General features: G+C 42.7%; 1 protein-coding gene across 3 annotated transcripts in view; it reads right to left on the bottom strand.

Moving 5' to 3' along the window:
• Positions 1-20,248, bottom strand: part of LOC106586160 (myosin light chain kinase, smooth muscle) — a 98,934-nt gene that overhangs the window by 53,047 nt on the left and 25,639 nt on the right. For 2 of the 3 annotated variants that reach the window (XM_082968876.1, XM_014173075.3), the window contains exons 4-8: positions 11,880-12,087; positions 10,451-10,487; positions 808-973; positions 376-541; positions 113-134 (exon numbers count right to left, since the gene is read on the bottom strand). In XM_082968876.1, coding sequence (XP_082825002.1) covers positions 113-134; positions 376-541; positions 808-973; positions 10,451-10,487; positions 11,880-12,087 — 599 coding nt within the window. Of the gene's footprint in view, positions 1-112; positions 135-375; positions 542-807; positions 974-10,450; positions 10,488-11,879; positions 12,088-14,572; positions 14,728-20,248 lie in introns of those variants that run through there. The other variant, XM_082968877.1, reaches the window with a different exon arrangement.

Below are 20,248 nucleotides of genomic sequence, written 5' to 3'. Positions count from 1 at the left end.
AATTCTTGTGGAATTATTTTGTAGAAATGTATACATCTCATGAAAATAACTGCTCATGTAATCACAGTTACTAATATTACAATGCAGGGAATTGTATGAGATACATACTCACATGCCAGCCTCACTGCCTGAACCTAAAAAGGAAAGGATGCACACCGATTTTCCTCTCAAATACAACAAAAAAAGTCCCAAATATAACTTGATATTCAGAACTGGCAATACTGATGATTTACGGTGATGTTATAGCACTCATGGGTGTGTCCCAAATGGCACCCTATTCCCTATATAGTGGACCCTAGTCAAAAGAAGTGCACTACAAAGGGGAAAAGTGCTATTTGGGACACCGCCTGTGTGTTGATGGCTGCAGTATCTTACCCTGAACATTCAGCTCTGCTGTAGCTGTGGCCTTCCCAGCACTGTTGGCCACAGAGCAGGTGTACATTCCTGCATCGTCCACACACACGTCTCGGATCTCCAGGAAGTGGATTCCCGACTTCTCAAACATGTTGAAGTGGGAAGAAGTATGAAGCTCTTCATCTCCCTGACACCCATCAAAGAGAAAAAAAGTGACAAAGTGGGAGAGAGATGTCAGAGATTAAGACTCACCATCCTACATATTTGAAAGACAATACACCATCTCTGTTCTAACCACAGTTACAAAATCTAGATGTTAACTTTCCCAAATGTCATGCTTATTCCCTCCTAATTCAAAAAAATATTCAAACTGGAATTTGGAAAATTCTGGAAAACCTCGGAATTTTGGGAATGTTACTGAGATTACTAAACCTTCCCTCTGTTCCATCTCACCTTAAGCCAGGTTACCAGGGGCTGTGGGCGTCCTGTGATTTTGGCAGAGAACTTGCCACTCTGTCCCATTCGGACGAAAATGCGTGAAGGCCTCGTCACAAACTTAGGGGGGCTCTCCCCCCAGATACTGGGCATGCTCTCCATGGTTGACACTCCAAACCGCCCGCTGGAGTCAGAGAAAACACAACCACTCACTACCTCAACATCCAAATATGTGTCTGCTAAATCACACCACTTGAACAAACAAATTCCATTTGAATAATGACTTAATATAGTAATATGAGTGACTGACAGACTATATTTACAGGCAGCGGCTGCGGATCAGACTTTTATGGGATGTTTTGTCTGCAGCACTCAAAAGATCCGGAGCTTCTGCGCATGTACAGAGTCTATCAAACCTTAAGGAACACCTTCCTAATATTGAGTTACACACACCCCCCCCCCCCTTACTTTAAATCCACAACTTGGATCCCTCCACAGCCTCATAGATGATCTAGATACTTTTTCTAACCGCATTACAACCAAATTATGATGTGTACTACATTTAAGCAATAAGGTACGAGGGGGTGTGGTATATTGGCCATATACCACAAAACCCCCGAGGTTGCTTATTGCTATTATAAACTGGTTACCAACGTAATTAGAGCAGTACAAATAAATGTTTTGTCATACCCGTGGTATAAGGTTAGATATACCACAGCTGTCAGCCAATCAGCATTCAGGGCTCAAACCACCCAGTTTATAATATGTATTGGATCACCCAAAAATTTTACTTTTACATTAGCGTGTAGTTTACCAATAAAATGGTCCGACGGTGAAGTGGACATACTCGGTATTCAAAGAAATGATCTCACTACAATACATTTTAATAGAAAGTTAGCAAAAATAGATTTTGCTACAGTGGAAAGGAAAATACCTATCTATTTATGGAAAGATCACCCTGATTAACTCTTTAGTCATATGCCTGTTTAACTTATTTTTTTAATTATATGAGCAAAACATTTTCTTTGGAACAGCAAGCCAGACAACATTAAAACAGGTCCATTTCAATAATGAACATGAATTCGGAGAGCAGAAATGATTAAATATTAAAGCATTGCACTTCTCACTAAAGGCTTCAGTCATACAAAAGCTATACTTAAAACCCGAACTGGTTCTCTAGCAAGAATGTGTCACCCCATGTTCAGGAATGGGCTTTACAATCTCTCACTTTAGGTTATTTGAAAATGAAATCATCTCTAAAATATCGCTATTTTAAAAACAAGCCATAGAAAGTTGGTTGCAATTTCAGTTTAATCCACCAGAAAAGATAGAACAAATATAACAACAAATATTATTGTTAAACTCAAATATACTAATTGATAAAAAAAATATATACACACATACACATACACACATATCTATCTTTGGTTATAATCTTTGTAAATGATATCCTAAATAGGACTGGTGGAGTTGTCACACATGCAGCAAATGAAAATATATGGACATTTCAGCTCTACTCAAAATGATAACTATGTAATTTCAGCATTACCGCAAAAATGGAAGAGGCAAGTGGAAGGGGGAAAAGTAAGGAACGTGTCTGTTGGTCCTGCATTAAAGACCAAAATTGTCTAAAGAAAACTGTGATAAATTAAATAATGTAAGGACCAAGAAATGGACTGCTGTCGGGGGATACAGCCATCCCAGCTATGCAGATTTTGCTGGGAAGAGACAGAATAATTATCAAATCAAATTTTATTGGTCATACAGTACCCATGGTTAGCAGATGTTATTGCGAGTGTAGCGAAATGCTTGTGCTTCTAGTTCCGACAGTGCTGCAATATGTAATCTAACAATTCCACAACAACTACCTAATGCCCACAAATATAAGTAAAGACTAAGAATATATGGATGAGCAATGACAGGCAGCATAGGCAAGATGCAATAGATGGTATAAAATACAGTATATAGATAGGAGATGAGTAATGCAAGATATGCAAACATTATTAAAGTGGCATTATTTAAAGTGACTAGTGATCCATTAATCAATGTGGCCAATGATTTCAAGTCTGTATGTAGGCAGCAGCCTCTCTGTGTTAGTGATGGCTGTTTAACAGTCTGATGGTCTAGTGGCCGGGGACTTCAATGCAGGGAAACTTAAATCCGTTTTACCAAATTTCTATCAGCTTGTTAAATGTGCAACCAGAGGGGAAAAAAAATTAAAATAAAAAATAAATAATAAAAAACTCTGGACCACCTTTACTCCACACACAGAGACGCATACAAAGCTCTCCCTCGCCCTCCATTTGGCAAATCTGACCATAATTCTATCTTCCTGATTCCTGCTTACAAGCAAAAATTAAAGCAGGAAGCACCAGTGACTCAATCTATAAAACACTGTCAGATGAAGAAGATGCTAAGCTACAGGACTGTTTTGCTAGCACAGACTGGAACATGTTCTGGGATTCTTTCCGATGGCATTGAGGAGTACACCACATCAGTCACTGGCTTTATGAATAAGTGCATCAAGGATGTCGTGCCCACAGTGACTGTACGTAAATACCTTGACCAGAAGCCATGGATTACAGGCAACATTCGCACTGAGCTAAAGGGTAGAGCTGCCGCGTTCAAGGAGCAGGACACTAACCCAGAAGCTTACAAGAAATCCCGCTATGCCCTTCGATGAACCATCAAACAGGTAAAGCGTCAAAACAGGACTAAAATCGAATCGTACTACACCGGCTCCTCTGGCAGTGCCTGCAAACTACTACAGACTACAAAGGGAAGCACAGCCGAGAACTGCTCGGTGACACGAGCCTACCAGACGAGCTCAATTACTTATATGCTCGCTTCGAGGCAAATAAAACTGAAACATGCATGAGAGCATGAACGGTTCCGGACGACTGTGTGATCACGCACTTCACATCCGATGTGAATAAGACCTTTAAAGAGGTCATCATTCACAAGGACACATGGCTAGATGAATTACCAAGACATGTAAGTATGCGCTGACCAACTGGCTTCACTGACATTTTCAACCTCTCCCTGTCTGAGTCTGTAATACCAACATGTTTCAAGCAGACCACCATAGTCCCTGTGCCCAAGAACACTAAGGTAACCTGCCTAAATGACTACCGACCCGTAGCACTCACGTCTGTAAGGCTGGTCATAGCTCACGTCAACACCATTATCCCAGAAACCCTAGACCCACTCCACTCCAATTTGCATACCGCACCAACAGATCCACAGATGATGCCATCTCTATTGCCCTCCACACTACCCTTTCCCACCTGGACAAAAGGAACACCTATGTGAGAATGCTATTCGTTGACTACAGCTCAGCGTTCAACACCATAGTGCCCTCAAAGCTCATCACTAAGCTAAGGACCCTGGGACTAAACACCTTCCTCTGCAACTGGATCTTAGACTTACTGACGGGCTGCCAATAACACATCCGCCATGCTAATCCGCAACACAGGGGCCCCTCAGGGGTGCGTGCTCCCTGTTCACTCATGGCCAGGCACGACTCTAACACCACCATTACGTTTGCCGATGACACAACAGTGGTAGGCCTGATCAACAACAACGATGAGACAGACTATAGGGAGGTGGTCAGAGACCTGGCCGTTTGGTGCCATGATAACCTCTCCCGCAACGTGATCAAGACAAAGGAGATGATTGTGGACTACAGGAAAATGAGGACCGAGCAAGCCCCCATTCTCATCGACGGGGCTGCATTGGAGCAGGTTGAGAGCTTCAAGTTCCTTGGTGTCCACATCGCCAACAAACTAGAATGGTCCAAACACACCACCCTCTTTTACACTGCTGCTACTCTGTCTTATCTATGCAAAATCACTAACTCTACATACATGTAGATATTACCTCAATTACCAAATCAAATTTTATTGGTCACATACAAATGGTTAGCAGATGTTAATGCGAAGTGTAGCAAAATGCTTGTGCTTCTAGTTCTGCGCAGTCATTACCGTGCAGTAATGACTAACCTGAACCTGTGCCCCTGCACTGGTACCCCCTGTAATTAGCCTCGCTACTGTTATTTTAGAGCTGTTCTTTAAATATTTGTTATTTTTTACTTGTCCATCTTTTACTTGTCTATTTTTTACTTAACACTTATTTTTCTTAAAACTGCATCGTTGGTTAAGGGCTTGTAAGAAAGCATTTCACTGTAAGGTCTACACCTGTTGTATTCGGCGCATGTGACAAAATTTTATTTGATAAATCAATAATATAATAATAATAATATAATAATAATAATCTTAGCCACAATCAACAGCCTGATCAATTCTATGCGAAGGAGATGTGTCAGGCTGCATGAGGCAAATGGTGGTCACACCAGATACTGACTGGTTTTCTGATCCATGCCCCTACTTTTTTTTTTTTAAAGGTATCTGTGACCAACAGATGTCTATCTGTATTCCCAGTCATGTGAAATCCATAGATTAGGGCCTAATGAATTTATTTCAATTGACTGATTTCCTTATTTGAACTGTAACTCACTCAAATCTTTGAAATTATTGCATGTTGCGTTTTATTTTTGTTCAATGTATATATAAAACACAGGTAAATCGCGTTTTTGACGGTACTGGGCCTTGAAAACTGCAACATTTTATTTATGCTCCATGGCAAGATGTGGTGAATTGCAGGAAATTAACTTTAAAACTTCCGCGAGATGTGGGGCCCCCCAACCAAACCTCGCTTAGGGTCTCAAAAAGGCTAGGCAGCATAGCACCCTTTGATCTCAATCAGTTTCATGGGGATATGCATTTAGATCTACTTGAGTTTCGAAGTAGCCTACAGTGTTGTTTTGAATGATGGATTGAATGAATTTTAGAGCAGATGGTGTTAAACTAGCATACCTGCGTATTTTGCATAGTGGCACACGCTGTTCTGGCCACATGAGAGAAAAATGTGTTGGTGTTTCTGTCTTACAGTAACATTATACTATGCTATTCGGTTATGTTATGTAGAATACTGTGATCATTATGTGATCTTGCATACCAGTGGAGGCTCTTCAAAGAAGGAAGAGGACCATCCAATTCAGTGAATTTCAACAACCAAAAAATTGTGAAACATTAAAAAAAGTTATCCTTTTAGATAAAACTATACTAAATATATTTACGTCTCCAAATAATTGATTTAAACACACCGTTTTGCAATAAAGGTCTACAGTAGCCTCAACAGCATCTTCTAGGGTAGCACCATGGTGTAGCCAGAGGACAGCTATTTGTCCTCCTCTGGGTACATTGCCTTCAATACAAAACCTAGGAGGCTCATGGTTCTCACCCCCTTCCATAGACTTGCACAGTAATTATGACGACTTCCCGGAGGATGTCATCCAGCCTCTTGCAGTTTGAATTGACATCCAATCAAAGCATAAGCTACAGCTAGCTAGCACTGCAGTGCATAAAGTGTGGTGAGTAGTTGACTCAAAGAGAGAACGACAATTGTTTTGTTCAAAACTGTCCAACTACTAAGGAAGAGCAGCAGAGAGCGAGAGTGAGCTAGCTATATTTCATTATATTTTTTTCCCTTCTTCTTAGTTTACTTTTCACTTACTTAGCTAATGCAGCTAATTTAGCTTACCCAACAACCTGACTCAAGCAGAGATGAATGCTATTTATGTTTGCGAGCTGGCTAAGGTTATCCAACACTGCAACTCTTCCAAGTCAAGGTAAACTAACGAAAATATAAGCTTTTGGTTTCACAAATGTATTGCCACTGGGACCCGCTGGTGTAACTGCTAAACTGCTTGCTGTACACTGTACTGCGTGATTGTAATACCACGGATCGGATCCGTGGTTTTACTAACACATTAGTTCTAGTTTGTTGATCATAACGTTATGGTGACAATGTAGGATGTGCAGCCATTAGCGGTTATGCTATGAAGGTTTGGCTGCCTGGTCAAAGACTGACACAGCTGTTGTGTTGTCCAAAAGCAATGGGAAAAGTGAGAGAAGGAAAGCGAGTAGATGCGAGAAGGAATTATACAATGAGCAAAGTGATGTTGCTGTATGTGGCTGCTATAAAAGTGAACGGTGTGTGTGATCAGGAGTGTATTCATTCCGCCGAGTCGGTTGCTTAATGTTTCTTAAGAGCTCCAAAGTAACCTGCCTAAATGACTACCACCCTGTATTACTCACATTTGTAATTATGAAGTGCTTTGAAAGGCTGGTCATGACACACATCAACACCATCATCCCAGACACCCTAGACCCACTCAAATTTGCATACAGCCTCAACAGGTCCACAAATGACACAATCACAATTGCACTTCATACTGCCCACTCCCACCTGGACAAGAGGGTAAATAACTATGTGAGAATGCTGTTCATAGACTACAGCTCAGCATTCAACACCATAGTCCCCTCCAAGCTAGGGACCCTGGGACCGAACAACTCTCTCTGCAACTGGATCCTGGACTTTGACGGGTCGGCCCCAGGTAGTAAGGGTAGGAAACAACAACTCCGGGACGCTGACCCTCAACACGGGGGCCCCTCTGGGAAGTGTGCTTAGTTCCCTTCTGTACTCCCTGTTCACCCACGACTGTGTGGCCTCGCATGACCCCGACACCATCATCCTTGGCGTCTACATCACTAACGACTTAACATGGTCCACACACACCCGCACAGTTGTGAAGAGGGCATGGCAGAAAATATTTGTCATGGGCCCTCAGATCCTCAAAAAGCTGCACCATCTTGACAGGCTGCATCACCACTTCGTATAGCAATTGCACCGCCCTTCACCACAAATAACTACAAAGGGTGGTGCCGACAGCCCAGTACATCACTGGGGCTGAGCTCCCTGTCATCCAGTACCTCTATATCAGGCAGTGACAGAGGAATGACTGAAAAATTGACAAAGACTCCAACCACCCAAGCCATATGTTGTTCACTCTGCTACTGTAACAGTGTAGGTTCCATCCCTCTCTTCGCCCCAACCTGGGCTCGAACCAGGGACCCTTGCACACATCAACAACTGACACCCACGAAGCATCGTTACCCATCGCGCCACAAAAGCCGCGGCCCTTGCAACGCAAGGGGAAACCCTACTTCAAGTCTCAGAGTGAGTGACGTCACTGATTGAAATGCTATTATCGCGCACCACCGCTAACTAACTAGCCATTTCACATCGGTTACACTACCGTCCAGAAAACACTACCGGAGCATCGGCTCTTGGACCAACAGGCTCCGAGACAGCAGTGTTATGCCTTGGGGGTAGAAGCTAAATAGCCAGACTGCAAAATAATCAATTAATAGTACCCAAACTATCTGGACTGACTATCTTGCACTTGACGCTACGCACACACACTAGACTTGATATATACACACTCACTACACATCACTCCCACACAAATCCCTCACATTCAAACACTACATACGCACCAACACAAACATACATGCATTCACACACGCAGACTCACACTTTTACAAATGTTATTAGTCACATGCGCCGAATACAACAGGTGTAGACCTTACAGTGAAATGCTTACTTAAGAGCCACTAACCAACAATGTAGTTAAAAAAAATATGGATAAGAATAAGAAATAAAAGTAATTGAAGAACAGCAGTAAAATAACAATAGCGAGACTATATACAGGGGGGTACCGGTACAGGATCATGTGCGGGGGAAACGGTTAGTTGAGGTAATATGTACATGTAGGTAGAGTTATTAAAGTGACTATGCATTGATAACAGAGAGTAGCAGTGGTGTAAGAGAGGGGAAGGGGGGGGGGTAGCCATTTGCCGGGTAGCCATTTGATTATGTGTTCAGGAGTCTTACGGCTTGGGGTTAGAAGCTGTTTAGAAGCCTCTTGGACCTAGACTTGGTGCTCCGGTACCGCTTGCCGTGCGGTAGCAGAGAGAACAGTCTATGACTAGGGTGGCTGGAGTCTGACAATTTTTAGGGCCTTCTTCTGACACTGCCTGGTATAGAGGTCCTGGATGGCAGGGAGCTTGGCCCCAGTAATGTACTGGGCTGTTTGCACTACCCTCTGTAGTGCCTTGCGGTCGGAGGCCGAGCAGTTGCCATACCAGGCAGTGATGCAACCAGTCAGGATGCTCTCGATGGTGCAGCTGTAGAACCTTTTGAGGATCTGAGGACCCATGCCAAATCTTTTCAGTCTCCTGAGGAATAGGTTTTGTCGTGCCCTCTTCACGACTGTCTTGGTGTGCTTGGACCATGTTAGTTTGTTGGTGATGTGGACGCCAAGGAACTTGAAGCGCTCAATCTACTCCACTGCAGCCCCATCAATGAGAATGGGCGCGTGCTTGGTCATCTTTTTCCTGTAGTCCACAATCATCTCCTTTGTCTTGATCACGTTGAGGGAGAGGTTGTTGTCCTTGCACCACACGGCCATGTCTCTGACCTCTTCCCTATAGGTGAGCGTTTTTTTATGGCGGAATACAGCTCATTCAATGCGGTCTTAGTGCCAGCCTCTGACTGTGTTGGTATGTAAACAGCTACAAAAAATACAGATAAACCTCCCTAGGTAGATAGTGTGGTCTACAGCTTATCATGAGATACTCTACCTCAGGTGAGCAATAGCTCGAGACTTCCTTAGATATCGTGCACCAGCTGTTATTTACAAAAATACAGCCGGCCGCCCCTTGTCTTACCAGACACCGCTGTTCTATCCTGCCGGTACAGCGTATAACCAGTCAGCTGTATGTTGATAGTGTCGTCGTTCAGCCACAACTCCGTGAAGCATAAGATATTACAGTTTTTAATGTCCCGTTGATAGTTTAATCTTGTGCGTAGGTCATCTATTTTATTCTCCAAAGACTGCACATTTGCTAGCAGAATGGAAGGAAGTGGCAGTTTATTCGATTGCCTACGAATTCTCAGAAGGCAGCAGGGTGGCTATTTGAAGAATAACATATTTTTTCATTTGTTTAACACTTTTTTGGTTACTACATGAATCCATATGTGTTATTTCATATTTTTGATGTCTTCACTATTATTCTACAATGTAGAAAATAGTAAAAATAAAGAAAAACCCTTGAGTAGGTGTTCTATAACTTTTGACCTGTAGTGTATGTTTAATGTGTGTGTGTTTAACTTTAATTTGTAGGCTAGGTTGTAGCAACCTCGATAGCTATAGGGAAAATTTGAGTATCATGTAGTAGCCTAAACCTATCGATGTAACATTGAGCTGGGTGAATGGAATATGAATGAGTCATCCAATATGCTGTATAGAAATAATGCCATGCTCATAATAAAAAAAAACTTTATTAAACAAGCACCATTACCATTCGTCTGAGCAGCCGGTTCTCTGCGCAAAGAATATACACATGCGCAGAAAGCGATCCGCGCGTGCAAAAGCTTCAGGAAGCTACGGATCTTTTTAGTGCAGCGGACTAAAGATCCCGAAAAAGTTGGATTCGCAGCCATATTTATAATACCAAGATAGCATTTTGATGAACAATATTCTGAAAATAAAAAACATCCAGAACGATGACACAGGACAGTAAGGTTGATTTAAACACCACTATGATACCACCATTTGCAAAGAAAGGATACTCCCCAATCCCCTATTCACTATATAGTGCATTACGTTTGACAAGTGTGCATAGGGCTCTGGTCAAAAATAGTGCACTACATAGGGAATTTGGTGCCATTTGGGACACAGACACATATACCTTACCCTGTTCTAATGGAGGAGGGGAGGCTGGATTTCTTCCCTATGAGAGATGGAAAACACGCCTCAGATAATGAATAAGAAACATCAGGGGCATCCCAAATGGCATCCCATTCCCTAAGTAGTGCACTATATAAAGGAATAGGGTGCCATTGGGGAGACAGAAAAATAGATTGCTGGTGCAAGTCCAGCAGCACGAGTGTAAATGAATGTGCACCGTTGAAGAATGCTTCAGATCTCAGTGCAATGCCCCTTGTTACAGAGGTCATGCTCCATATGTCTCTGTTAGTGTTCAGTGAGCCAGAGGTGCCTAAATAGCTGTTTATGAACTTGTAAAGCTTAACGAACGTGGAGGACGTCTGAATGTTTACATACTTTTCCATGGAAAGTAGTAGGTGCCAGCCCGCCTCTTTCATGCACAATGTAACCTAAGTATCCACAGTGTAAACATTGGAAATGCAAAAAGGCACAGCTGGCATGGTATACACAAAGGAATTTGAAAATCAAAGTGTGCCAATAACACTTATGCTAACAGGAAGAAAAAGTTCCCGAAGCCTTCCATGTGGATATTATAATGGCAGCATCCCAAATGGCACCAGATTCCTTATTTAGTGCACTACTTTTGACCAGGGCTTATAGGGCTCTGGTCAAAAGTAGTGCACTATACAGTATAGGGAATAGGGGGACATTTGGGACAAAACCTCTGCTGGCTTTGCCATCGGTTACTCTAATGAGTTCCTTCGGAACAGGGAATTAGAAAAGATTCAACCTTATTCTTACTATTACATAGAGCTGAAAACATCACTTGGGAACGGCACAAAAGCCTACGTATGACAGGACGTCTTATATTTTATATAGTAAAATAAATGCGGTGCCATTAAAAATACTTGGCGCAGTCTTGGTTTAATGTCACATGAGGTATTGAGGCCGTCCACATTTGACAGTCTACTGTCTATGCTACATTTCAAAGCAGATACAAAGGCGGTGGACCCTGCCCAATTATTATTTATTTTTATTTAACCTTTATTTAAATAGGCAAGTCAATCAAGAACAAATTCTTATTTACAATGACGGCCTACCCTGGCCAAACCCTAATGACGCTGGGCCAATTGTGCGCCGCCCTATGGGACTCCCAATCACGGTCGGTTATGATACAGCCTGGAATCGATCCAGGGTCTGTAGTGATGCCTCTAGCACTGAGATGCAGTGCCTTAGACCGCTGTGCCACTCGGGAGCCCAATTGTCAACAGACCATTAGATTATTTCTGATTGGCTGATTGAGAGTGTTAGGTTGCCTTCCAAATAGCACCCTGTTCCCTATATAGCACAAAACGTTTGGACAGAGGCCTATTGCAGGCTCTGGTCAAAAGTAATGCACTATATAGGGAATGAGTGCCATTTGGTACACAGTTTTATTGGACAGCTGCGGCTTTACCTTCTATAGTGATCTCCACTGTGACCTGGCGGCTCCCAGCATCGTTGACAGCCTCACATGTGTAGCGCCCTGCATCCTCCTCCTGGACACAATGTACCACCAGGTTGAAGGTTCCACGGCTACTCTGTTCCATGACGAACCGCTCTCCAGCTATGACTGCTTTCCCATTCCTGGACCACGTGACCTGGGGCTCAGGGTATCCTCTCACCTGGGGATAGATGGATGTACCTCAGTGGGTTTTTAACATAATAGAGCATCAGTGGTTAATGGTCCTGGTTGAAACAAAACAGTTGATATGGTTAAATCAGCGATAATATCCCTGTGAAGTGACACGGTGGATTTCTCAGTGAGGAAGCAAAAAAAGTTGGTAGCGCTGCAATGTCCAGCAAGAGGCGTTTATTTACAGCGAGGATGGGAAATAAACCATAGAAATGTACAGTATATACAATACGCACTTTCCACGACAGACTGACCAGGTGAAAGCTGTGAACCCTTATTGATGTCACTTGTTAAATCCACTTCAAATCAGTGTAGATGAAGGGGAGGAGACAGGTTAAAGAAGGATTTAGAAGGTTTGAGACAATTGAGACAAGGATTGTGTATGTGTGCCATTCAGAGTGTGAATGAGCAAGACAAAAGATTTAAGTGCCTTTGAACAGGGTATGGTAGTAGGTGCCAGGCGCACCAGTTTGAGTGTGTCAAGAACTGCAAAGCTGCTGGGTTTTTCCACGCTCAACAGTCTCCTGTGTGTATCAGGAATGGCCCACCACCCAATGGACATCCAGCCAACTTGACAACTGTGGGAAGCACTGGAGTCAACATGGGCCAGCATCCCTGTGGAACACTTGACACCTTGTAGAGTCCATGCCACGACAAACTGAGGCTGTTCTGAGGGCAAAATGGAGGGGTGCAAATCAATATTAGGAAGGTGTTCCTAATGTTTGGTACACAGTGTATGTATCACATTCCCATGAACATAACATTTATCATAATCAATCAACGGTTTCCATAAGCAATGACTGGTTTTTAATGAGCAGGTCAAAATCTTAGGGCACGGACTGACAGCAGCTCCATGACAATCTCTATGTGGGCACAAAAGCATAATGTGTTCACTTCCACCCTTTTCATTAACATAATCTTCTCAATACAATTGGAGTCAGAGCACAGGATCTCTGGGTGTGTGAAACTGACAATGTGGCCCATAGCCTAATTAAAGCGGATGCAAATCAATAATTAGATGTAAAAACAAATGGACACGGCAAACTATGATATTTACAAAAACACAAATGATAAACATTGATATCAGTAACTAGCAAGTGAAATGGAAAGCTACTGATTACCCTTAACGTTTCCTACTTCCTAGAATACAAAAAATGCATTGTTTTATTATCCCTGTGTTCTGGTTTCCAACTAAACCTAATTTCCTCAACTTCATTCCTTTTCCTTCTTGCGTTATGCACTTTTAGTCCTTTCTGACATTTCAATTCTCTCAATGCTCTTTTTCCGACATGGCCCAGGTCAGTAGCCATCACTCATCATGCCACTTGTCAAGAGTGGAGTACAACACTGGTGCTGAAACAGCACAGGAAGTTAACTAGCAAAAACGAACAGGTACAGAAGACCTGTTAAACACCTCTAACTTTCCCCGTATATCTGAAAGGAGCTTCCCACCTTTCTCTGACTCATCACAGTTCTAGTTGACTTCCCTAATCTCACTACAGCTTGTTTTCTCCGAAATCTTTGAAGCGTCACAAATCTGCAGGCAGAGGCCACAGCTAATAAGGACAGGGGATGGGCACACTCTGTTTCATGCCAACAATCCTCGCCTTGAACCCCGGGACTTTAAACATTGTATTTCGGAGGAGAACCATGGTAAACCCAAACTCTGCAATGCAAACCCCTCGCAAAGACAACTTGTTTTGAATTAAGAGAAAAACTAAGGAAAATGGAAATTGTTAACCACTGCAACACATTTCAGATTGAACATACAAATGAATATGGCTCGACTGCTAGTAGAGAATAGAATGACTCCGTATGCCACCCAAAATTCTGAGGCAAGCTAAAAAGCACACAGGTCCAGCCTCGCTCTTTAATCGACCACTCACATTCCAGCTTGTCAAACTAGCCTCTCTCAGTTTCAATCAAACATCACCTCTGTTGTACCCAGTTCTCCAAAGGCTTGCCCAAAAATAGTAGTATTAAAGTCGTTATTAAATCAAACAGACACTGGCATTTCCTTGAAAACTCAGCTGCTTGAGGCTCAGTGCCACAGACATTTCGAGCAGACTTCTCGTTCCTAAAGCCTCTTGTGGTCAAGCTCTGGGCCTCAAACATCCTGAACGAACAAGTTCACATGCTGAGTATAAGAAAAATACTGGGTTGTTTACACACCAAGTCAAGTTTCTACATGCCAGAAAACAGACAAGTACCAAGAGAAAACGAGTTGAAAACAAAAGGTTGCGACAAGACTATGGTCCAATGCACTGGTAGCAGAGGGGCCCTGACTGTTGATCCACCCAGAACATACGAACCTAGCTTCTAAAGACTACCAAAATACCCAAGAGTACAAGAAGACAAGTAAAAAGGGAACAAAGCAAGGAATATTCTCTCTAGTTCTTGTTGAGTCATGCTACTGGAACCCAATGTATCACCACAACAAGGGTACTACTTGCTATAACAAGGCTAATACTTACGGGATAAAAGCAGCCTTGACAGTGAAATCCCCTCGTAATGAAGAGAGAAACTGATTAAAGGGAGGCTACAAAGTTTGTTCGTGTAATCATGTAAGCAGCGATTTCCACTACCACCGTTTCCATGTGAAGAAACCAGAAAGGACATTTTGATCCCTCGTGTCTTCAAACCAGCCGCGGCTCCAAATCCACAACGTCCCAAATAGCACCCTATTCCCCATTTAGTGCACTACTTCAGACCAGAGCTTTGGTCAAAATGTAGTGTGCCGTATATGGAGAATAGGGTGCTATTTGGGACGCAGCCCTTGTCTTTTTCATTACCCAAGAAATAGGCCTATGGTTTATTTGTCCCAGTAATTCTCTAAATGTCTTGTACTCGGAATGACTTTTCAACTTCGTATTCTGGAAGACACCTGTAGCGGATTACTGCTGGCGTTGGCCTCTGACGGAGACTCTAGGAGAAGAATTGTCCGCTGGCTATTGCTCAACAGACATTCATCAGAACCTATTCATGTATTCCCACCTGCATTGTAGCATACATCACACAAAGCTGTGATTTCTACCACTGGATGGGGTCAGAATACAGTATGTTTGCGTCCCAAAATTGCCACACTATTCCCAGACAGAAAAACTGATAACGCCACAACCGAGCATTGTCCGGTCATTTGATGACGTTGAGTGATCAATAAGTTGACTCTCCCAGTGCTGTGAATAGCCACTGTCTACATGATGGTGATGAATCCCACATCACTTAAGGACACGGAGTTAATGTTTAGTCCTGAGCTAACGTTCCATGGGAAGGAAAATAATGAAGTATTTAACTGAGTGTTTCAACATTGAAAACAACCTGATGTCTCCATCACATCAACCTTTTATTTTTCCTGGCTTCCCTGACACTGTCAAGCCACGCTGCCAAAAAGCTGCTATGAATTACACATGCAAGAGACAATCACCAGTGTTTAACTACCGTTCCTAACAACGGCCAGTGGACGGATGAGACGAGGAAGAAGGCCTTCAAAATGTAGCCAATGTGGACAATGAACACCATTAACCAATGTAACATTTGAATGTAACCAGCAGAAGAATAAAGATGGCCGCTTCTCCAACACTGAGCTGAGCGGTGAAAAAAGGGTGGAGCCGTGTAGGAATAGCCTAGCAGTCGTCCACATCTGCTTTCAATAGGCGAGCACTTTCAACCACCATCAGGTTTCTGGCAGCATACCTTTCACAGAGTTAACATGGAGCCTCCCTCGCATGCTGTTCCCCCTATATTTTCCTACTGGCTCGTAATTATGTAATATTGCATTCTTCTTCCCTTGGCAGGCCTATAAATGACTAGGAGGCTGGGGAGAGAGAGCGGCATGTCAGACGCCTGCCTCCATGCTGGTGGACATTCCTTGTCTTCACAGGAGCATCCCCTCTTATTGAAAACATGGCTCTGGAGCATGACAAAAACCACGCCTGCCAGGGAAGGGAAAGGCCATGTACTGTAAATGACAGGCAGCAGGACCAGATGACCTCAAATGGTGACACTAGGCTGGTTCACTTGCTATTCTGTCAAAGGAAAAACATATTATGAATGTATTTCCTGTATACTTTTTAGGAGAGGATGCAATTATGCCACATCAATAATCCTGAAGCACCAGCCATTGACATAGATTTACATTTGAGTCATTTAGAAGATGCTCTTTTCCAGAGTAACTTACAGTACTGAATGCGTATATTTTCGCAATGGTCCCCCCGCAGGAATGGAACCCATAACCCTGGCGTTGCAAGCTCCATGCTCTACCAACTGAGCCAGACAGGACACTGATTTACACATCAATGTTCTCCAACTCTTGATCTGGTAGAGCTTCTGGTTTTTCCTTGTCCATTGAACATCAACAGAGAGGAGAGAGCACAAACATCCCTCTGCAATGAAACCTAGCAGAGCCAGTCGCTCCCCTGGGCCAAGACCGGAGACAAATAATCGGTGCAACCCTAACTCCTTCCAGAAGCTCCATAAGCAGGACAGATACTATATGGTCATCCGCATCGGGCTGAAACACCGACTTGGAGTAGAACATGCACAGATCTGACTAAAGAGAAATCAAGGTTTCCCCTACAGAACATTTGAAAAGGCTCCAATCTGGACGAGCATAAGAATGGCACCCGACACTATACTGCCTATGGGCCCTGATCAACAGTAGTGCACTATATAGGGAATGGGGTGCCATTTGGGATGAAGACGTAAGGAGAGGTGATGAATCTTGCCTTCAGTAGTGATGGATGCTGCCTGGGACAGCAACAGAACCAAGTAACAAACTCCCTGACACATTACCTCCTCCTGGGAGCCGGGAAACATCTGTGTACTTGATACCCTTGTTTTGAAGGTCTGTAAATCATAGGTGGTGGGAGGCCACCTCAAGTGTGTGTGTCTGTGTGTGTGCGCGCCTGTAGCATTTGGCTGGCAGATGTCGGAGGCGTTTCATCACATCGATACTAAAGAACCTATCGTCTTAGTGTTGGTGTTGAACATACAGTACCCACACCAAACTTTAAAAAAATATTCTAAAATTCCTTCACCAGGATTCTCTCACAGCACACAAAAATGTTTTAGCACCGTCACATTTTCAGGTACTACTGTAAAACTCCCCAAATGTAATAGTTGGAGGAGATACATTCTGCATTGTTTCAGCTCATCCAAGCAGAACTGGAGCCGACTGGGTTCTGTTCCAGCAGCTCTGAAAAAAACTATTCCTCAGGAAGCAAGTCACAAGACTAAGATATTTTAATCCCTATGAAGACGCATTCCATAGATCTACTGTCTCAGCACCTGACCTGGATTCAAATACTATTTGAATTCTTTCAGATACTTTGAACATTTGCTCTAGCCTGCCTGGAGTTGCAGATGGGCAGAGTTTACAGTTTTGGGACTATTTTATTTGTCCATTAAGCCATGCAATCTCAATCAAGCACAGATCAAATGTATGAAATGATTTCAAATAGTATTTGAACCCAGGTCAGCTCAGCACTGGACAGTCAGGCTGCACTTAATCAGACACTGTACTGCTGGCTCTCCTCCTCTCCTAACAAGCATGTCACCCTCATCACAACCAACCAATCACTCACAAAGGATTACGAAGTGATGTGTAAGGAGGAGAGGCTAGACTGTCTTCAAAACATAAATACACATCCTTCAAAAATACATTAGCTAGATGTTGGATTTATTGTTAGTTTGATATCAACAGTAATGTCTCACATTTAGCGGTAATGGAAATGCAAAATTGTGTTGGAATCAGACACATATTACTGTATGAAGGTTAAAAACGGCAAAACCCGTAAAACGTTACAGAAAGAGCTAGAGAATTAGATAGGTATTGTTGGTCCAATGTGCAGCACAGGAATGCAAGTGAGGAACAGACACGGGTGTCTGTGTTTAGGAACTTTAAATAACACCGTTTTATCCATACTGTTAACGTGCCCTAACAGAAGTGACCCAGATGACCAGTCTGCCTGGGGAAAGTATTTCCATTATGTTTTACAGTAAAGCTTTATTAACGATATTCAAGTTAGCTGTACTTAAAGTAGTTTCAATATCACAATGGGTGACTATACCCAAAATGAACCCATAGAATTACATATTAGGATCTGGTTCTATGGTCTCAGGAAACAGCTCCAGACTGAACCCCGTCGGCCTAAGCCCTTACATCGCAATATATACTCAGCAAACATATGGAATTGTGGTCATAAAATATATAATTTATCCATTTGCTTTACTGCTATAGCCCATAGAAACACATTGAATAAAACATTAATAAATGGCAAAACAGACAGTCCAAAAATAAAAATCATTGGCGTCCGATATGAGCGATATAAAAAAACTCAGGGGAAAGAAAAGGCATTGCTGTCAATGACCAGACTTGCTCAGTGCAGCTATTTTCAGGCCATCTCAAAGTTTTCAGAGGAATTCAATGACTTGCTTCCTTACATTAAGGAAGAGTCTGTCATGATGGCAGTCAGAACAATGTATCCTTTAGCATGGGAATTATGAGGGTGAGACTTACTTGGATCTAGGGTAACTTTCCCCAAATTCCCAGGTTTTCCAGAAATCCCAGTTGGAAGATTCCAGGAATCCTAAAGAAATAAGCAGGAAATCTGGAACCCTCCAACCAGGATTTCTGGAAAACCTGGGAATTTGGGGGAAGTTACCAGAATTTTACAACCATAAATAGGATCCTTATGATTTTTCCCCTATTCACATTTCATCCAATACAACTGGAATCTGTTAAGATCTTAAATACATTTCTAGACAAATGAAAATAAACCCGTAGATTAGGGTGACGCAGAGAGGAGCGGGTAAGTTCCCTGTGTGAGTGATTTAGACATGTGGAGCACTACAGGTAGCAGTGGTGGGCCACACATGTTATCAACTATGCATGTAACCAGTCTGTATGTAAAGCTAAACAAGGTAGTATATTTATCTAGCAATAAGGAACCTGCAGTGGGTTTAGCAATGTTTTTTTTCATCAAATAATCTAACCATGACATCACTGCTATGGCCATCAGCCTGTTCCTAGTGTTGTTGTCGAAGCCAGGCTAACTCAGGGCAAGCAGCTATTTTGGCCACTGTTAACCTGGACTCAGTAGACCTGTGGTGCTCTGTGGTGTTAAGCATCTGTGACCACAGCTAAATGGATTCTGACAAGAGCGTCTGAGGTACAGTGGCTGGACACAAAGCCAGTCCAGTTCTCCTCTCCAACTCACTCAGCAGTCCCAGGCGTTCAGCTTCATACTCCTGCAGCTTCTCTGGCTCCAGCCCTGGCTCCAGACAGCAGTGGCAGGTTCTGCAGCAGCATTTATCATTTCAATTTCCTCCGCCTTACCCGCTGTGTTTTAGGAGCAGACCACAAGGTTTTGCGGGCAGCGAGAGTAATCAGAGCACCATGAGACATTTGAGAGGCAAAATCTACGGAATGTGGAAGCTCATTGACGGCTACACATATGCCAAGATGGTCAATTAGAGAACCCGGACAAAGATAGGGGAGATTTTTACATTCCCATTTCATCTTAGCCAAGAGCACTGGTTGGTTTAGGTACAACCTTTAAAAAAAAAAAACGAATAGTTTGGATTAGGGCTGACCCCATTCAGTGGACAGGATGTTGGTCGACCAAGATTTTTTTTTGTCGAGTAGTGGCAAATATACAGTAGCCTGAGAGTATGAGATACATATTATGTACAGTACCAGTCAAAAGTTTGGACACACCTATTCATTTTCTTTATTTTAACTATTTTCTACATTGTAGAATAATAGTGAAGACATCAAAACTATGAAATAACAAACATGGAAGTAATGTAGTGACAAAAAACAAAAAGTGTTAAACAAATCTAAATATATTTTATATTTGAGATTCTTTAAAGTAGCCACCCTTTGCCTTGAAGACAGCTTTGCACACTCTTGGAATTCTCTCAACCAGCTTCATGCAGAGCGCACAACCTAGGCTACACTTGTGAGAAAAACGTTTTGGTTTATTTAATTTCATTTACGAGTTGTCAATTTATTCCATCGTCTTGTTTGGAGCGCTCATGAGTAAGGACACGCACTTGTTTACCCATAGAAATAGGCCTAGGCTACCAGGCCTGCGCATTACACTAAGGTAATCGGCCTAAATGACTACCGACCCGTAGCACTCACGTCT

The sequence above is a fragment of the Salmo salar genome, chromosome 25, assembly GCF_965601325.2.
Source record: "Salmo salar chromosome 25, fSalSal1, whole genome shotgun sequence".
In the NCBI taxonomy this organism is placed as follows: domain Eukaryota; kingdom Metazoa; phylum Chordata; class Actinopteri; order Salmoniformes; family Salmonidae; genus Salmo; species Salmo salar.
The sequence above is the reverse complement of the archived record's forward strand: the minus strand, read 5'-3'. Positions and strand labels throughout refer to the sequence as shown.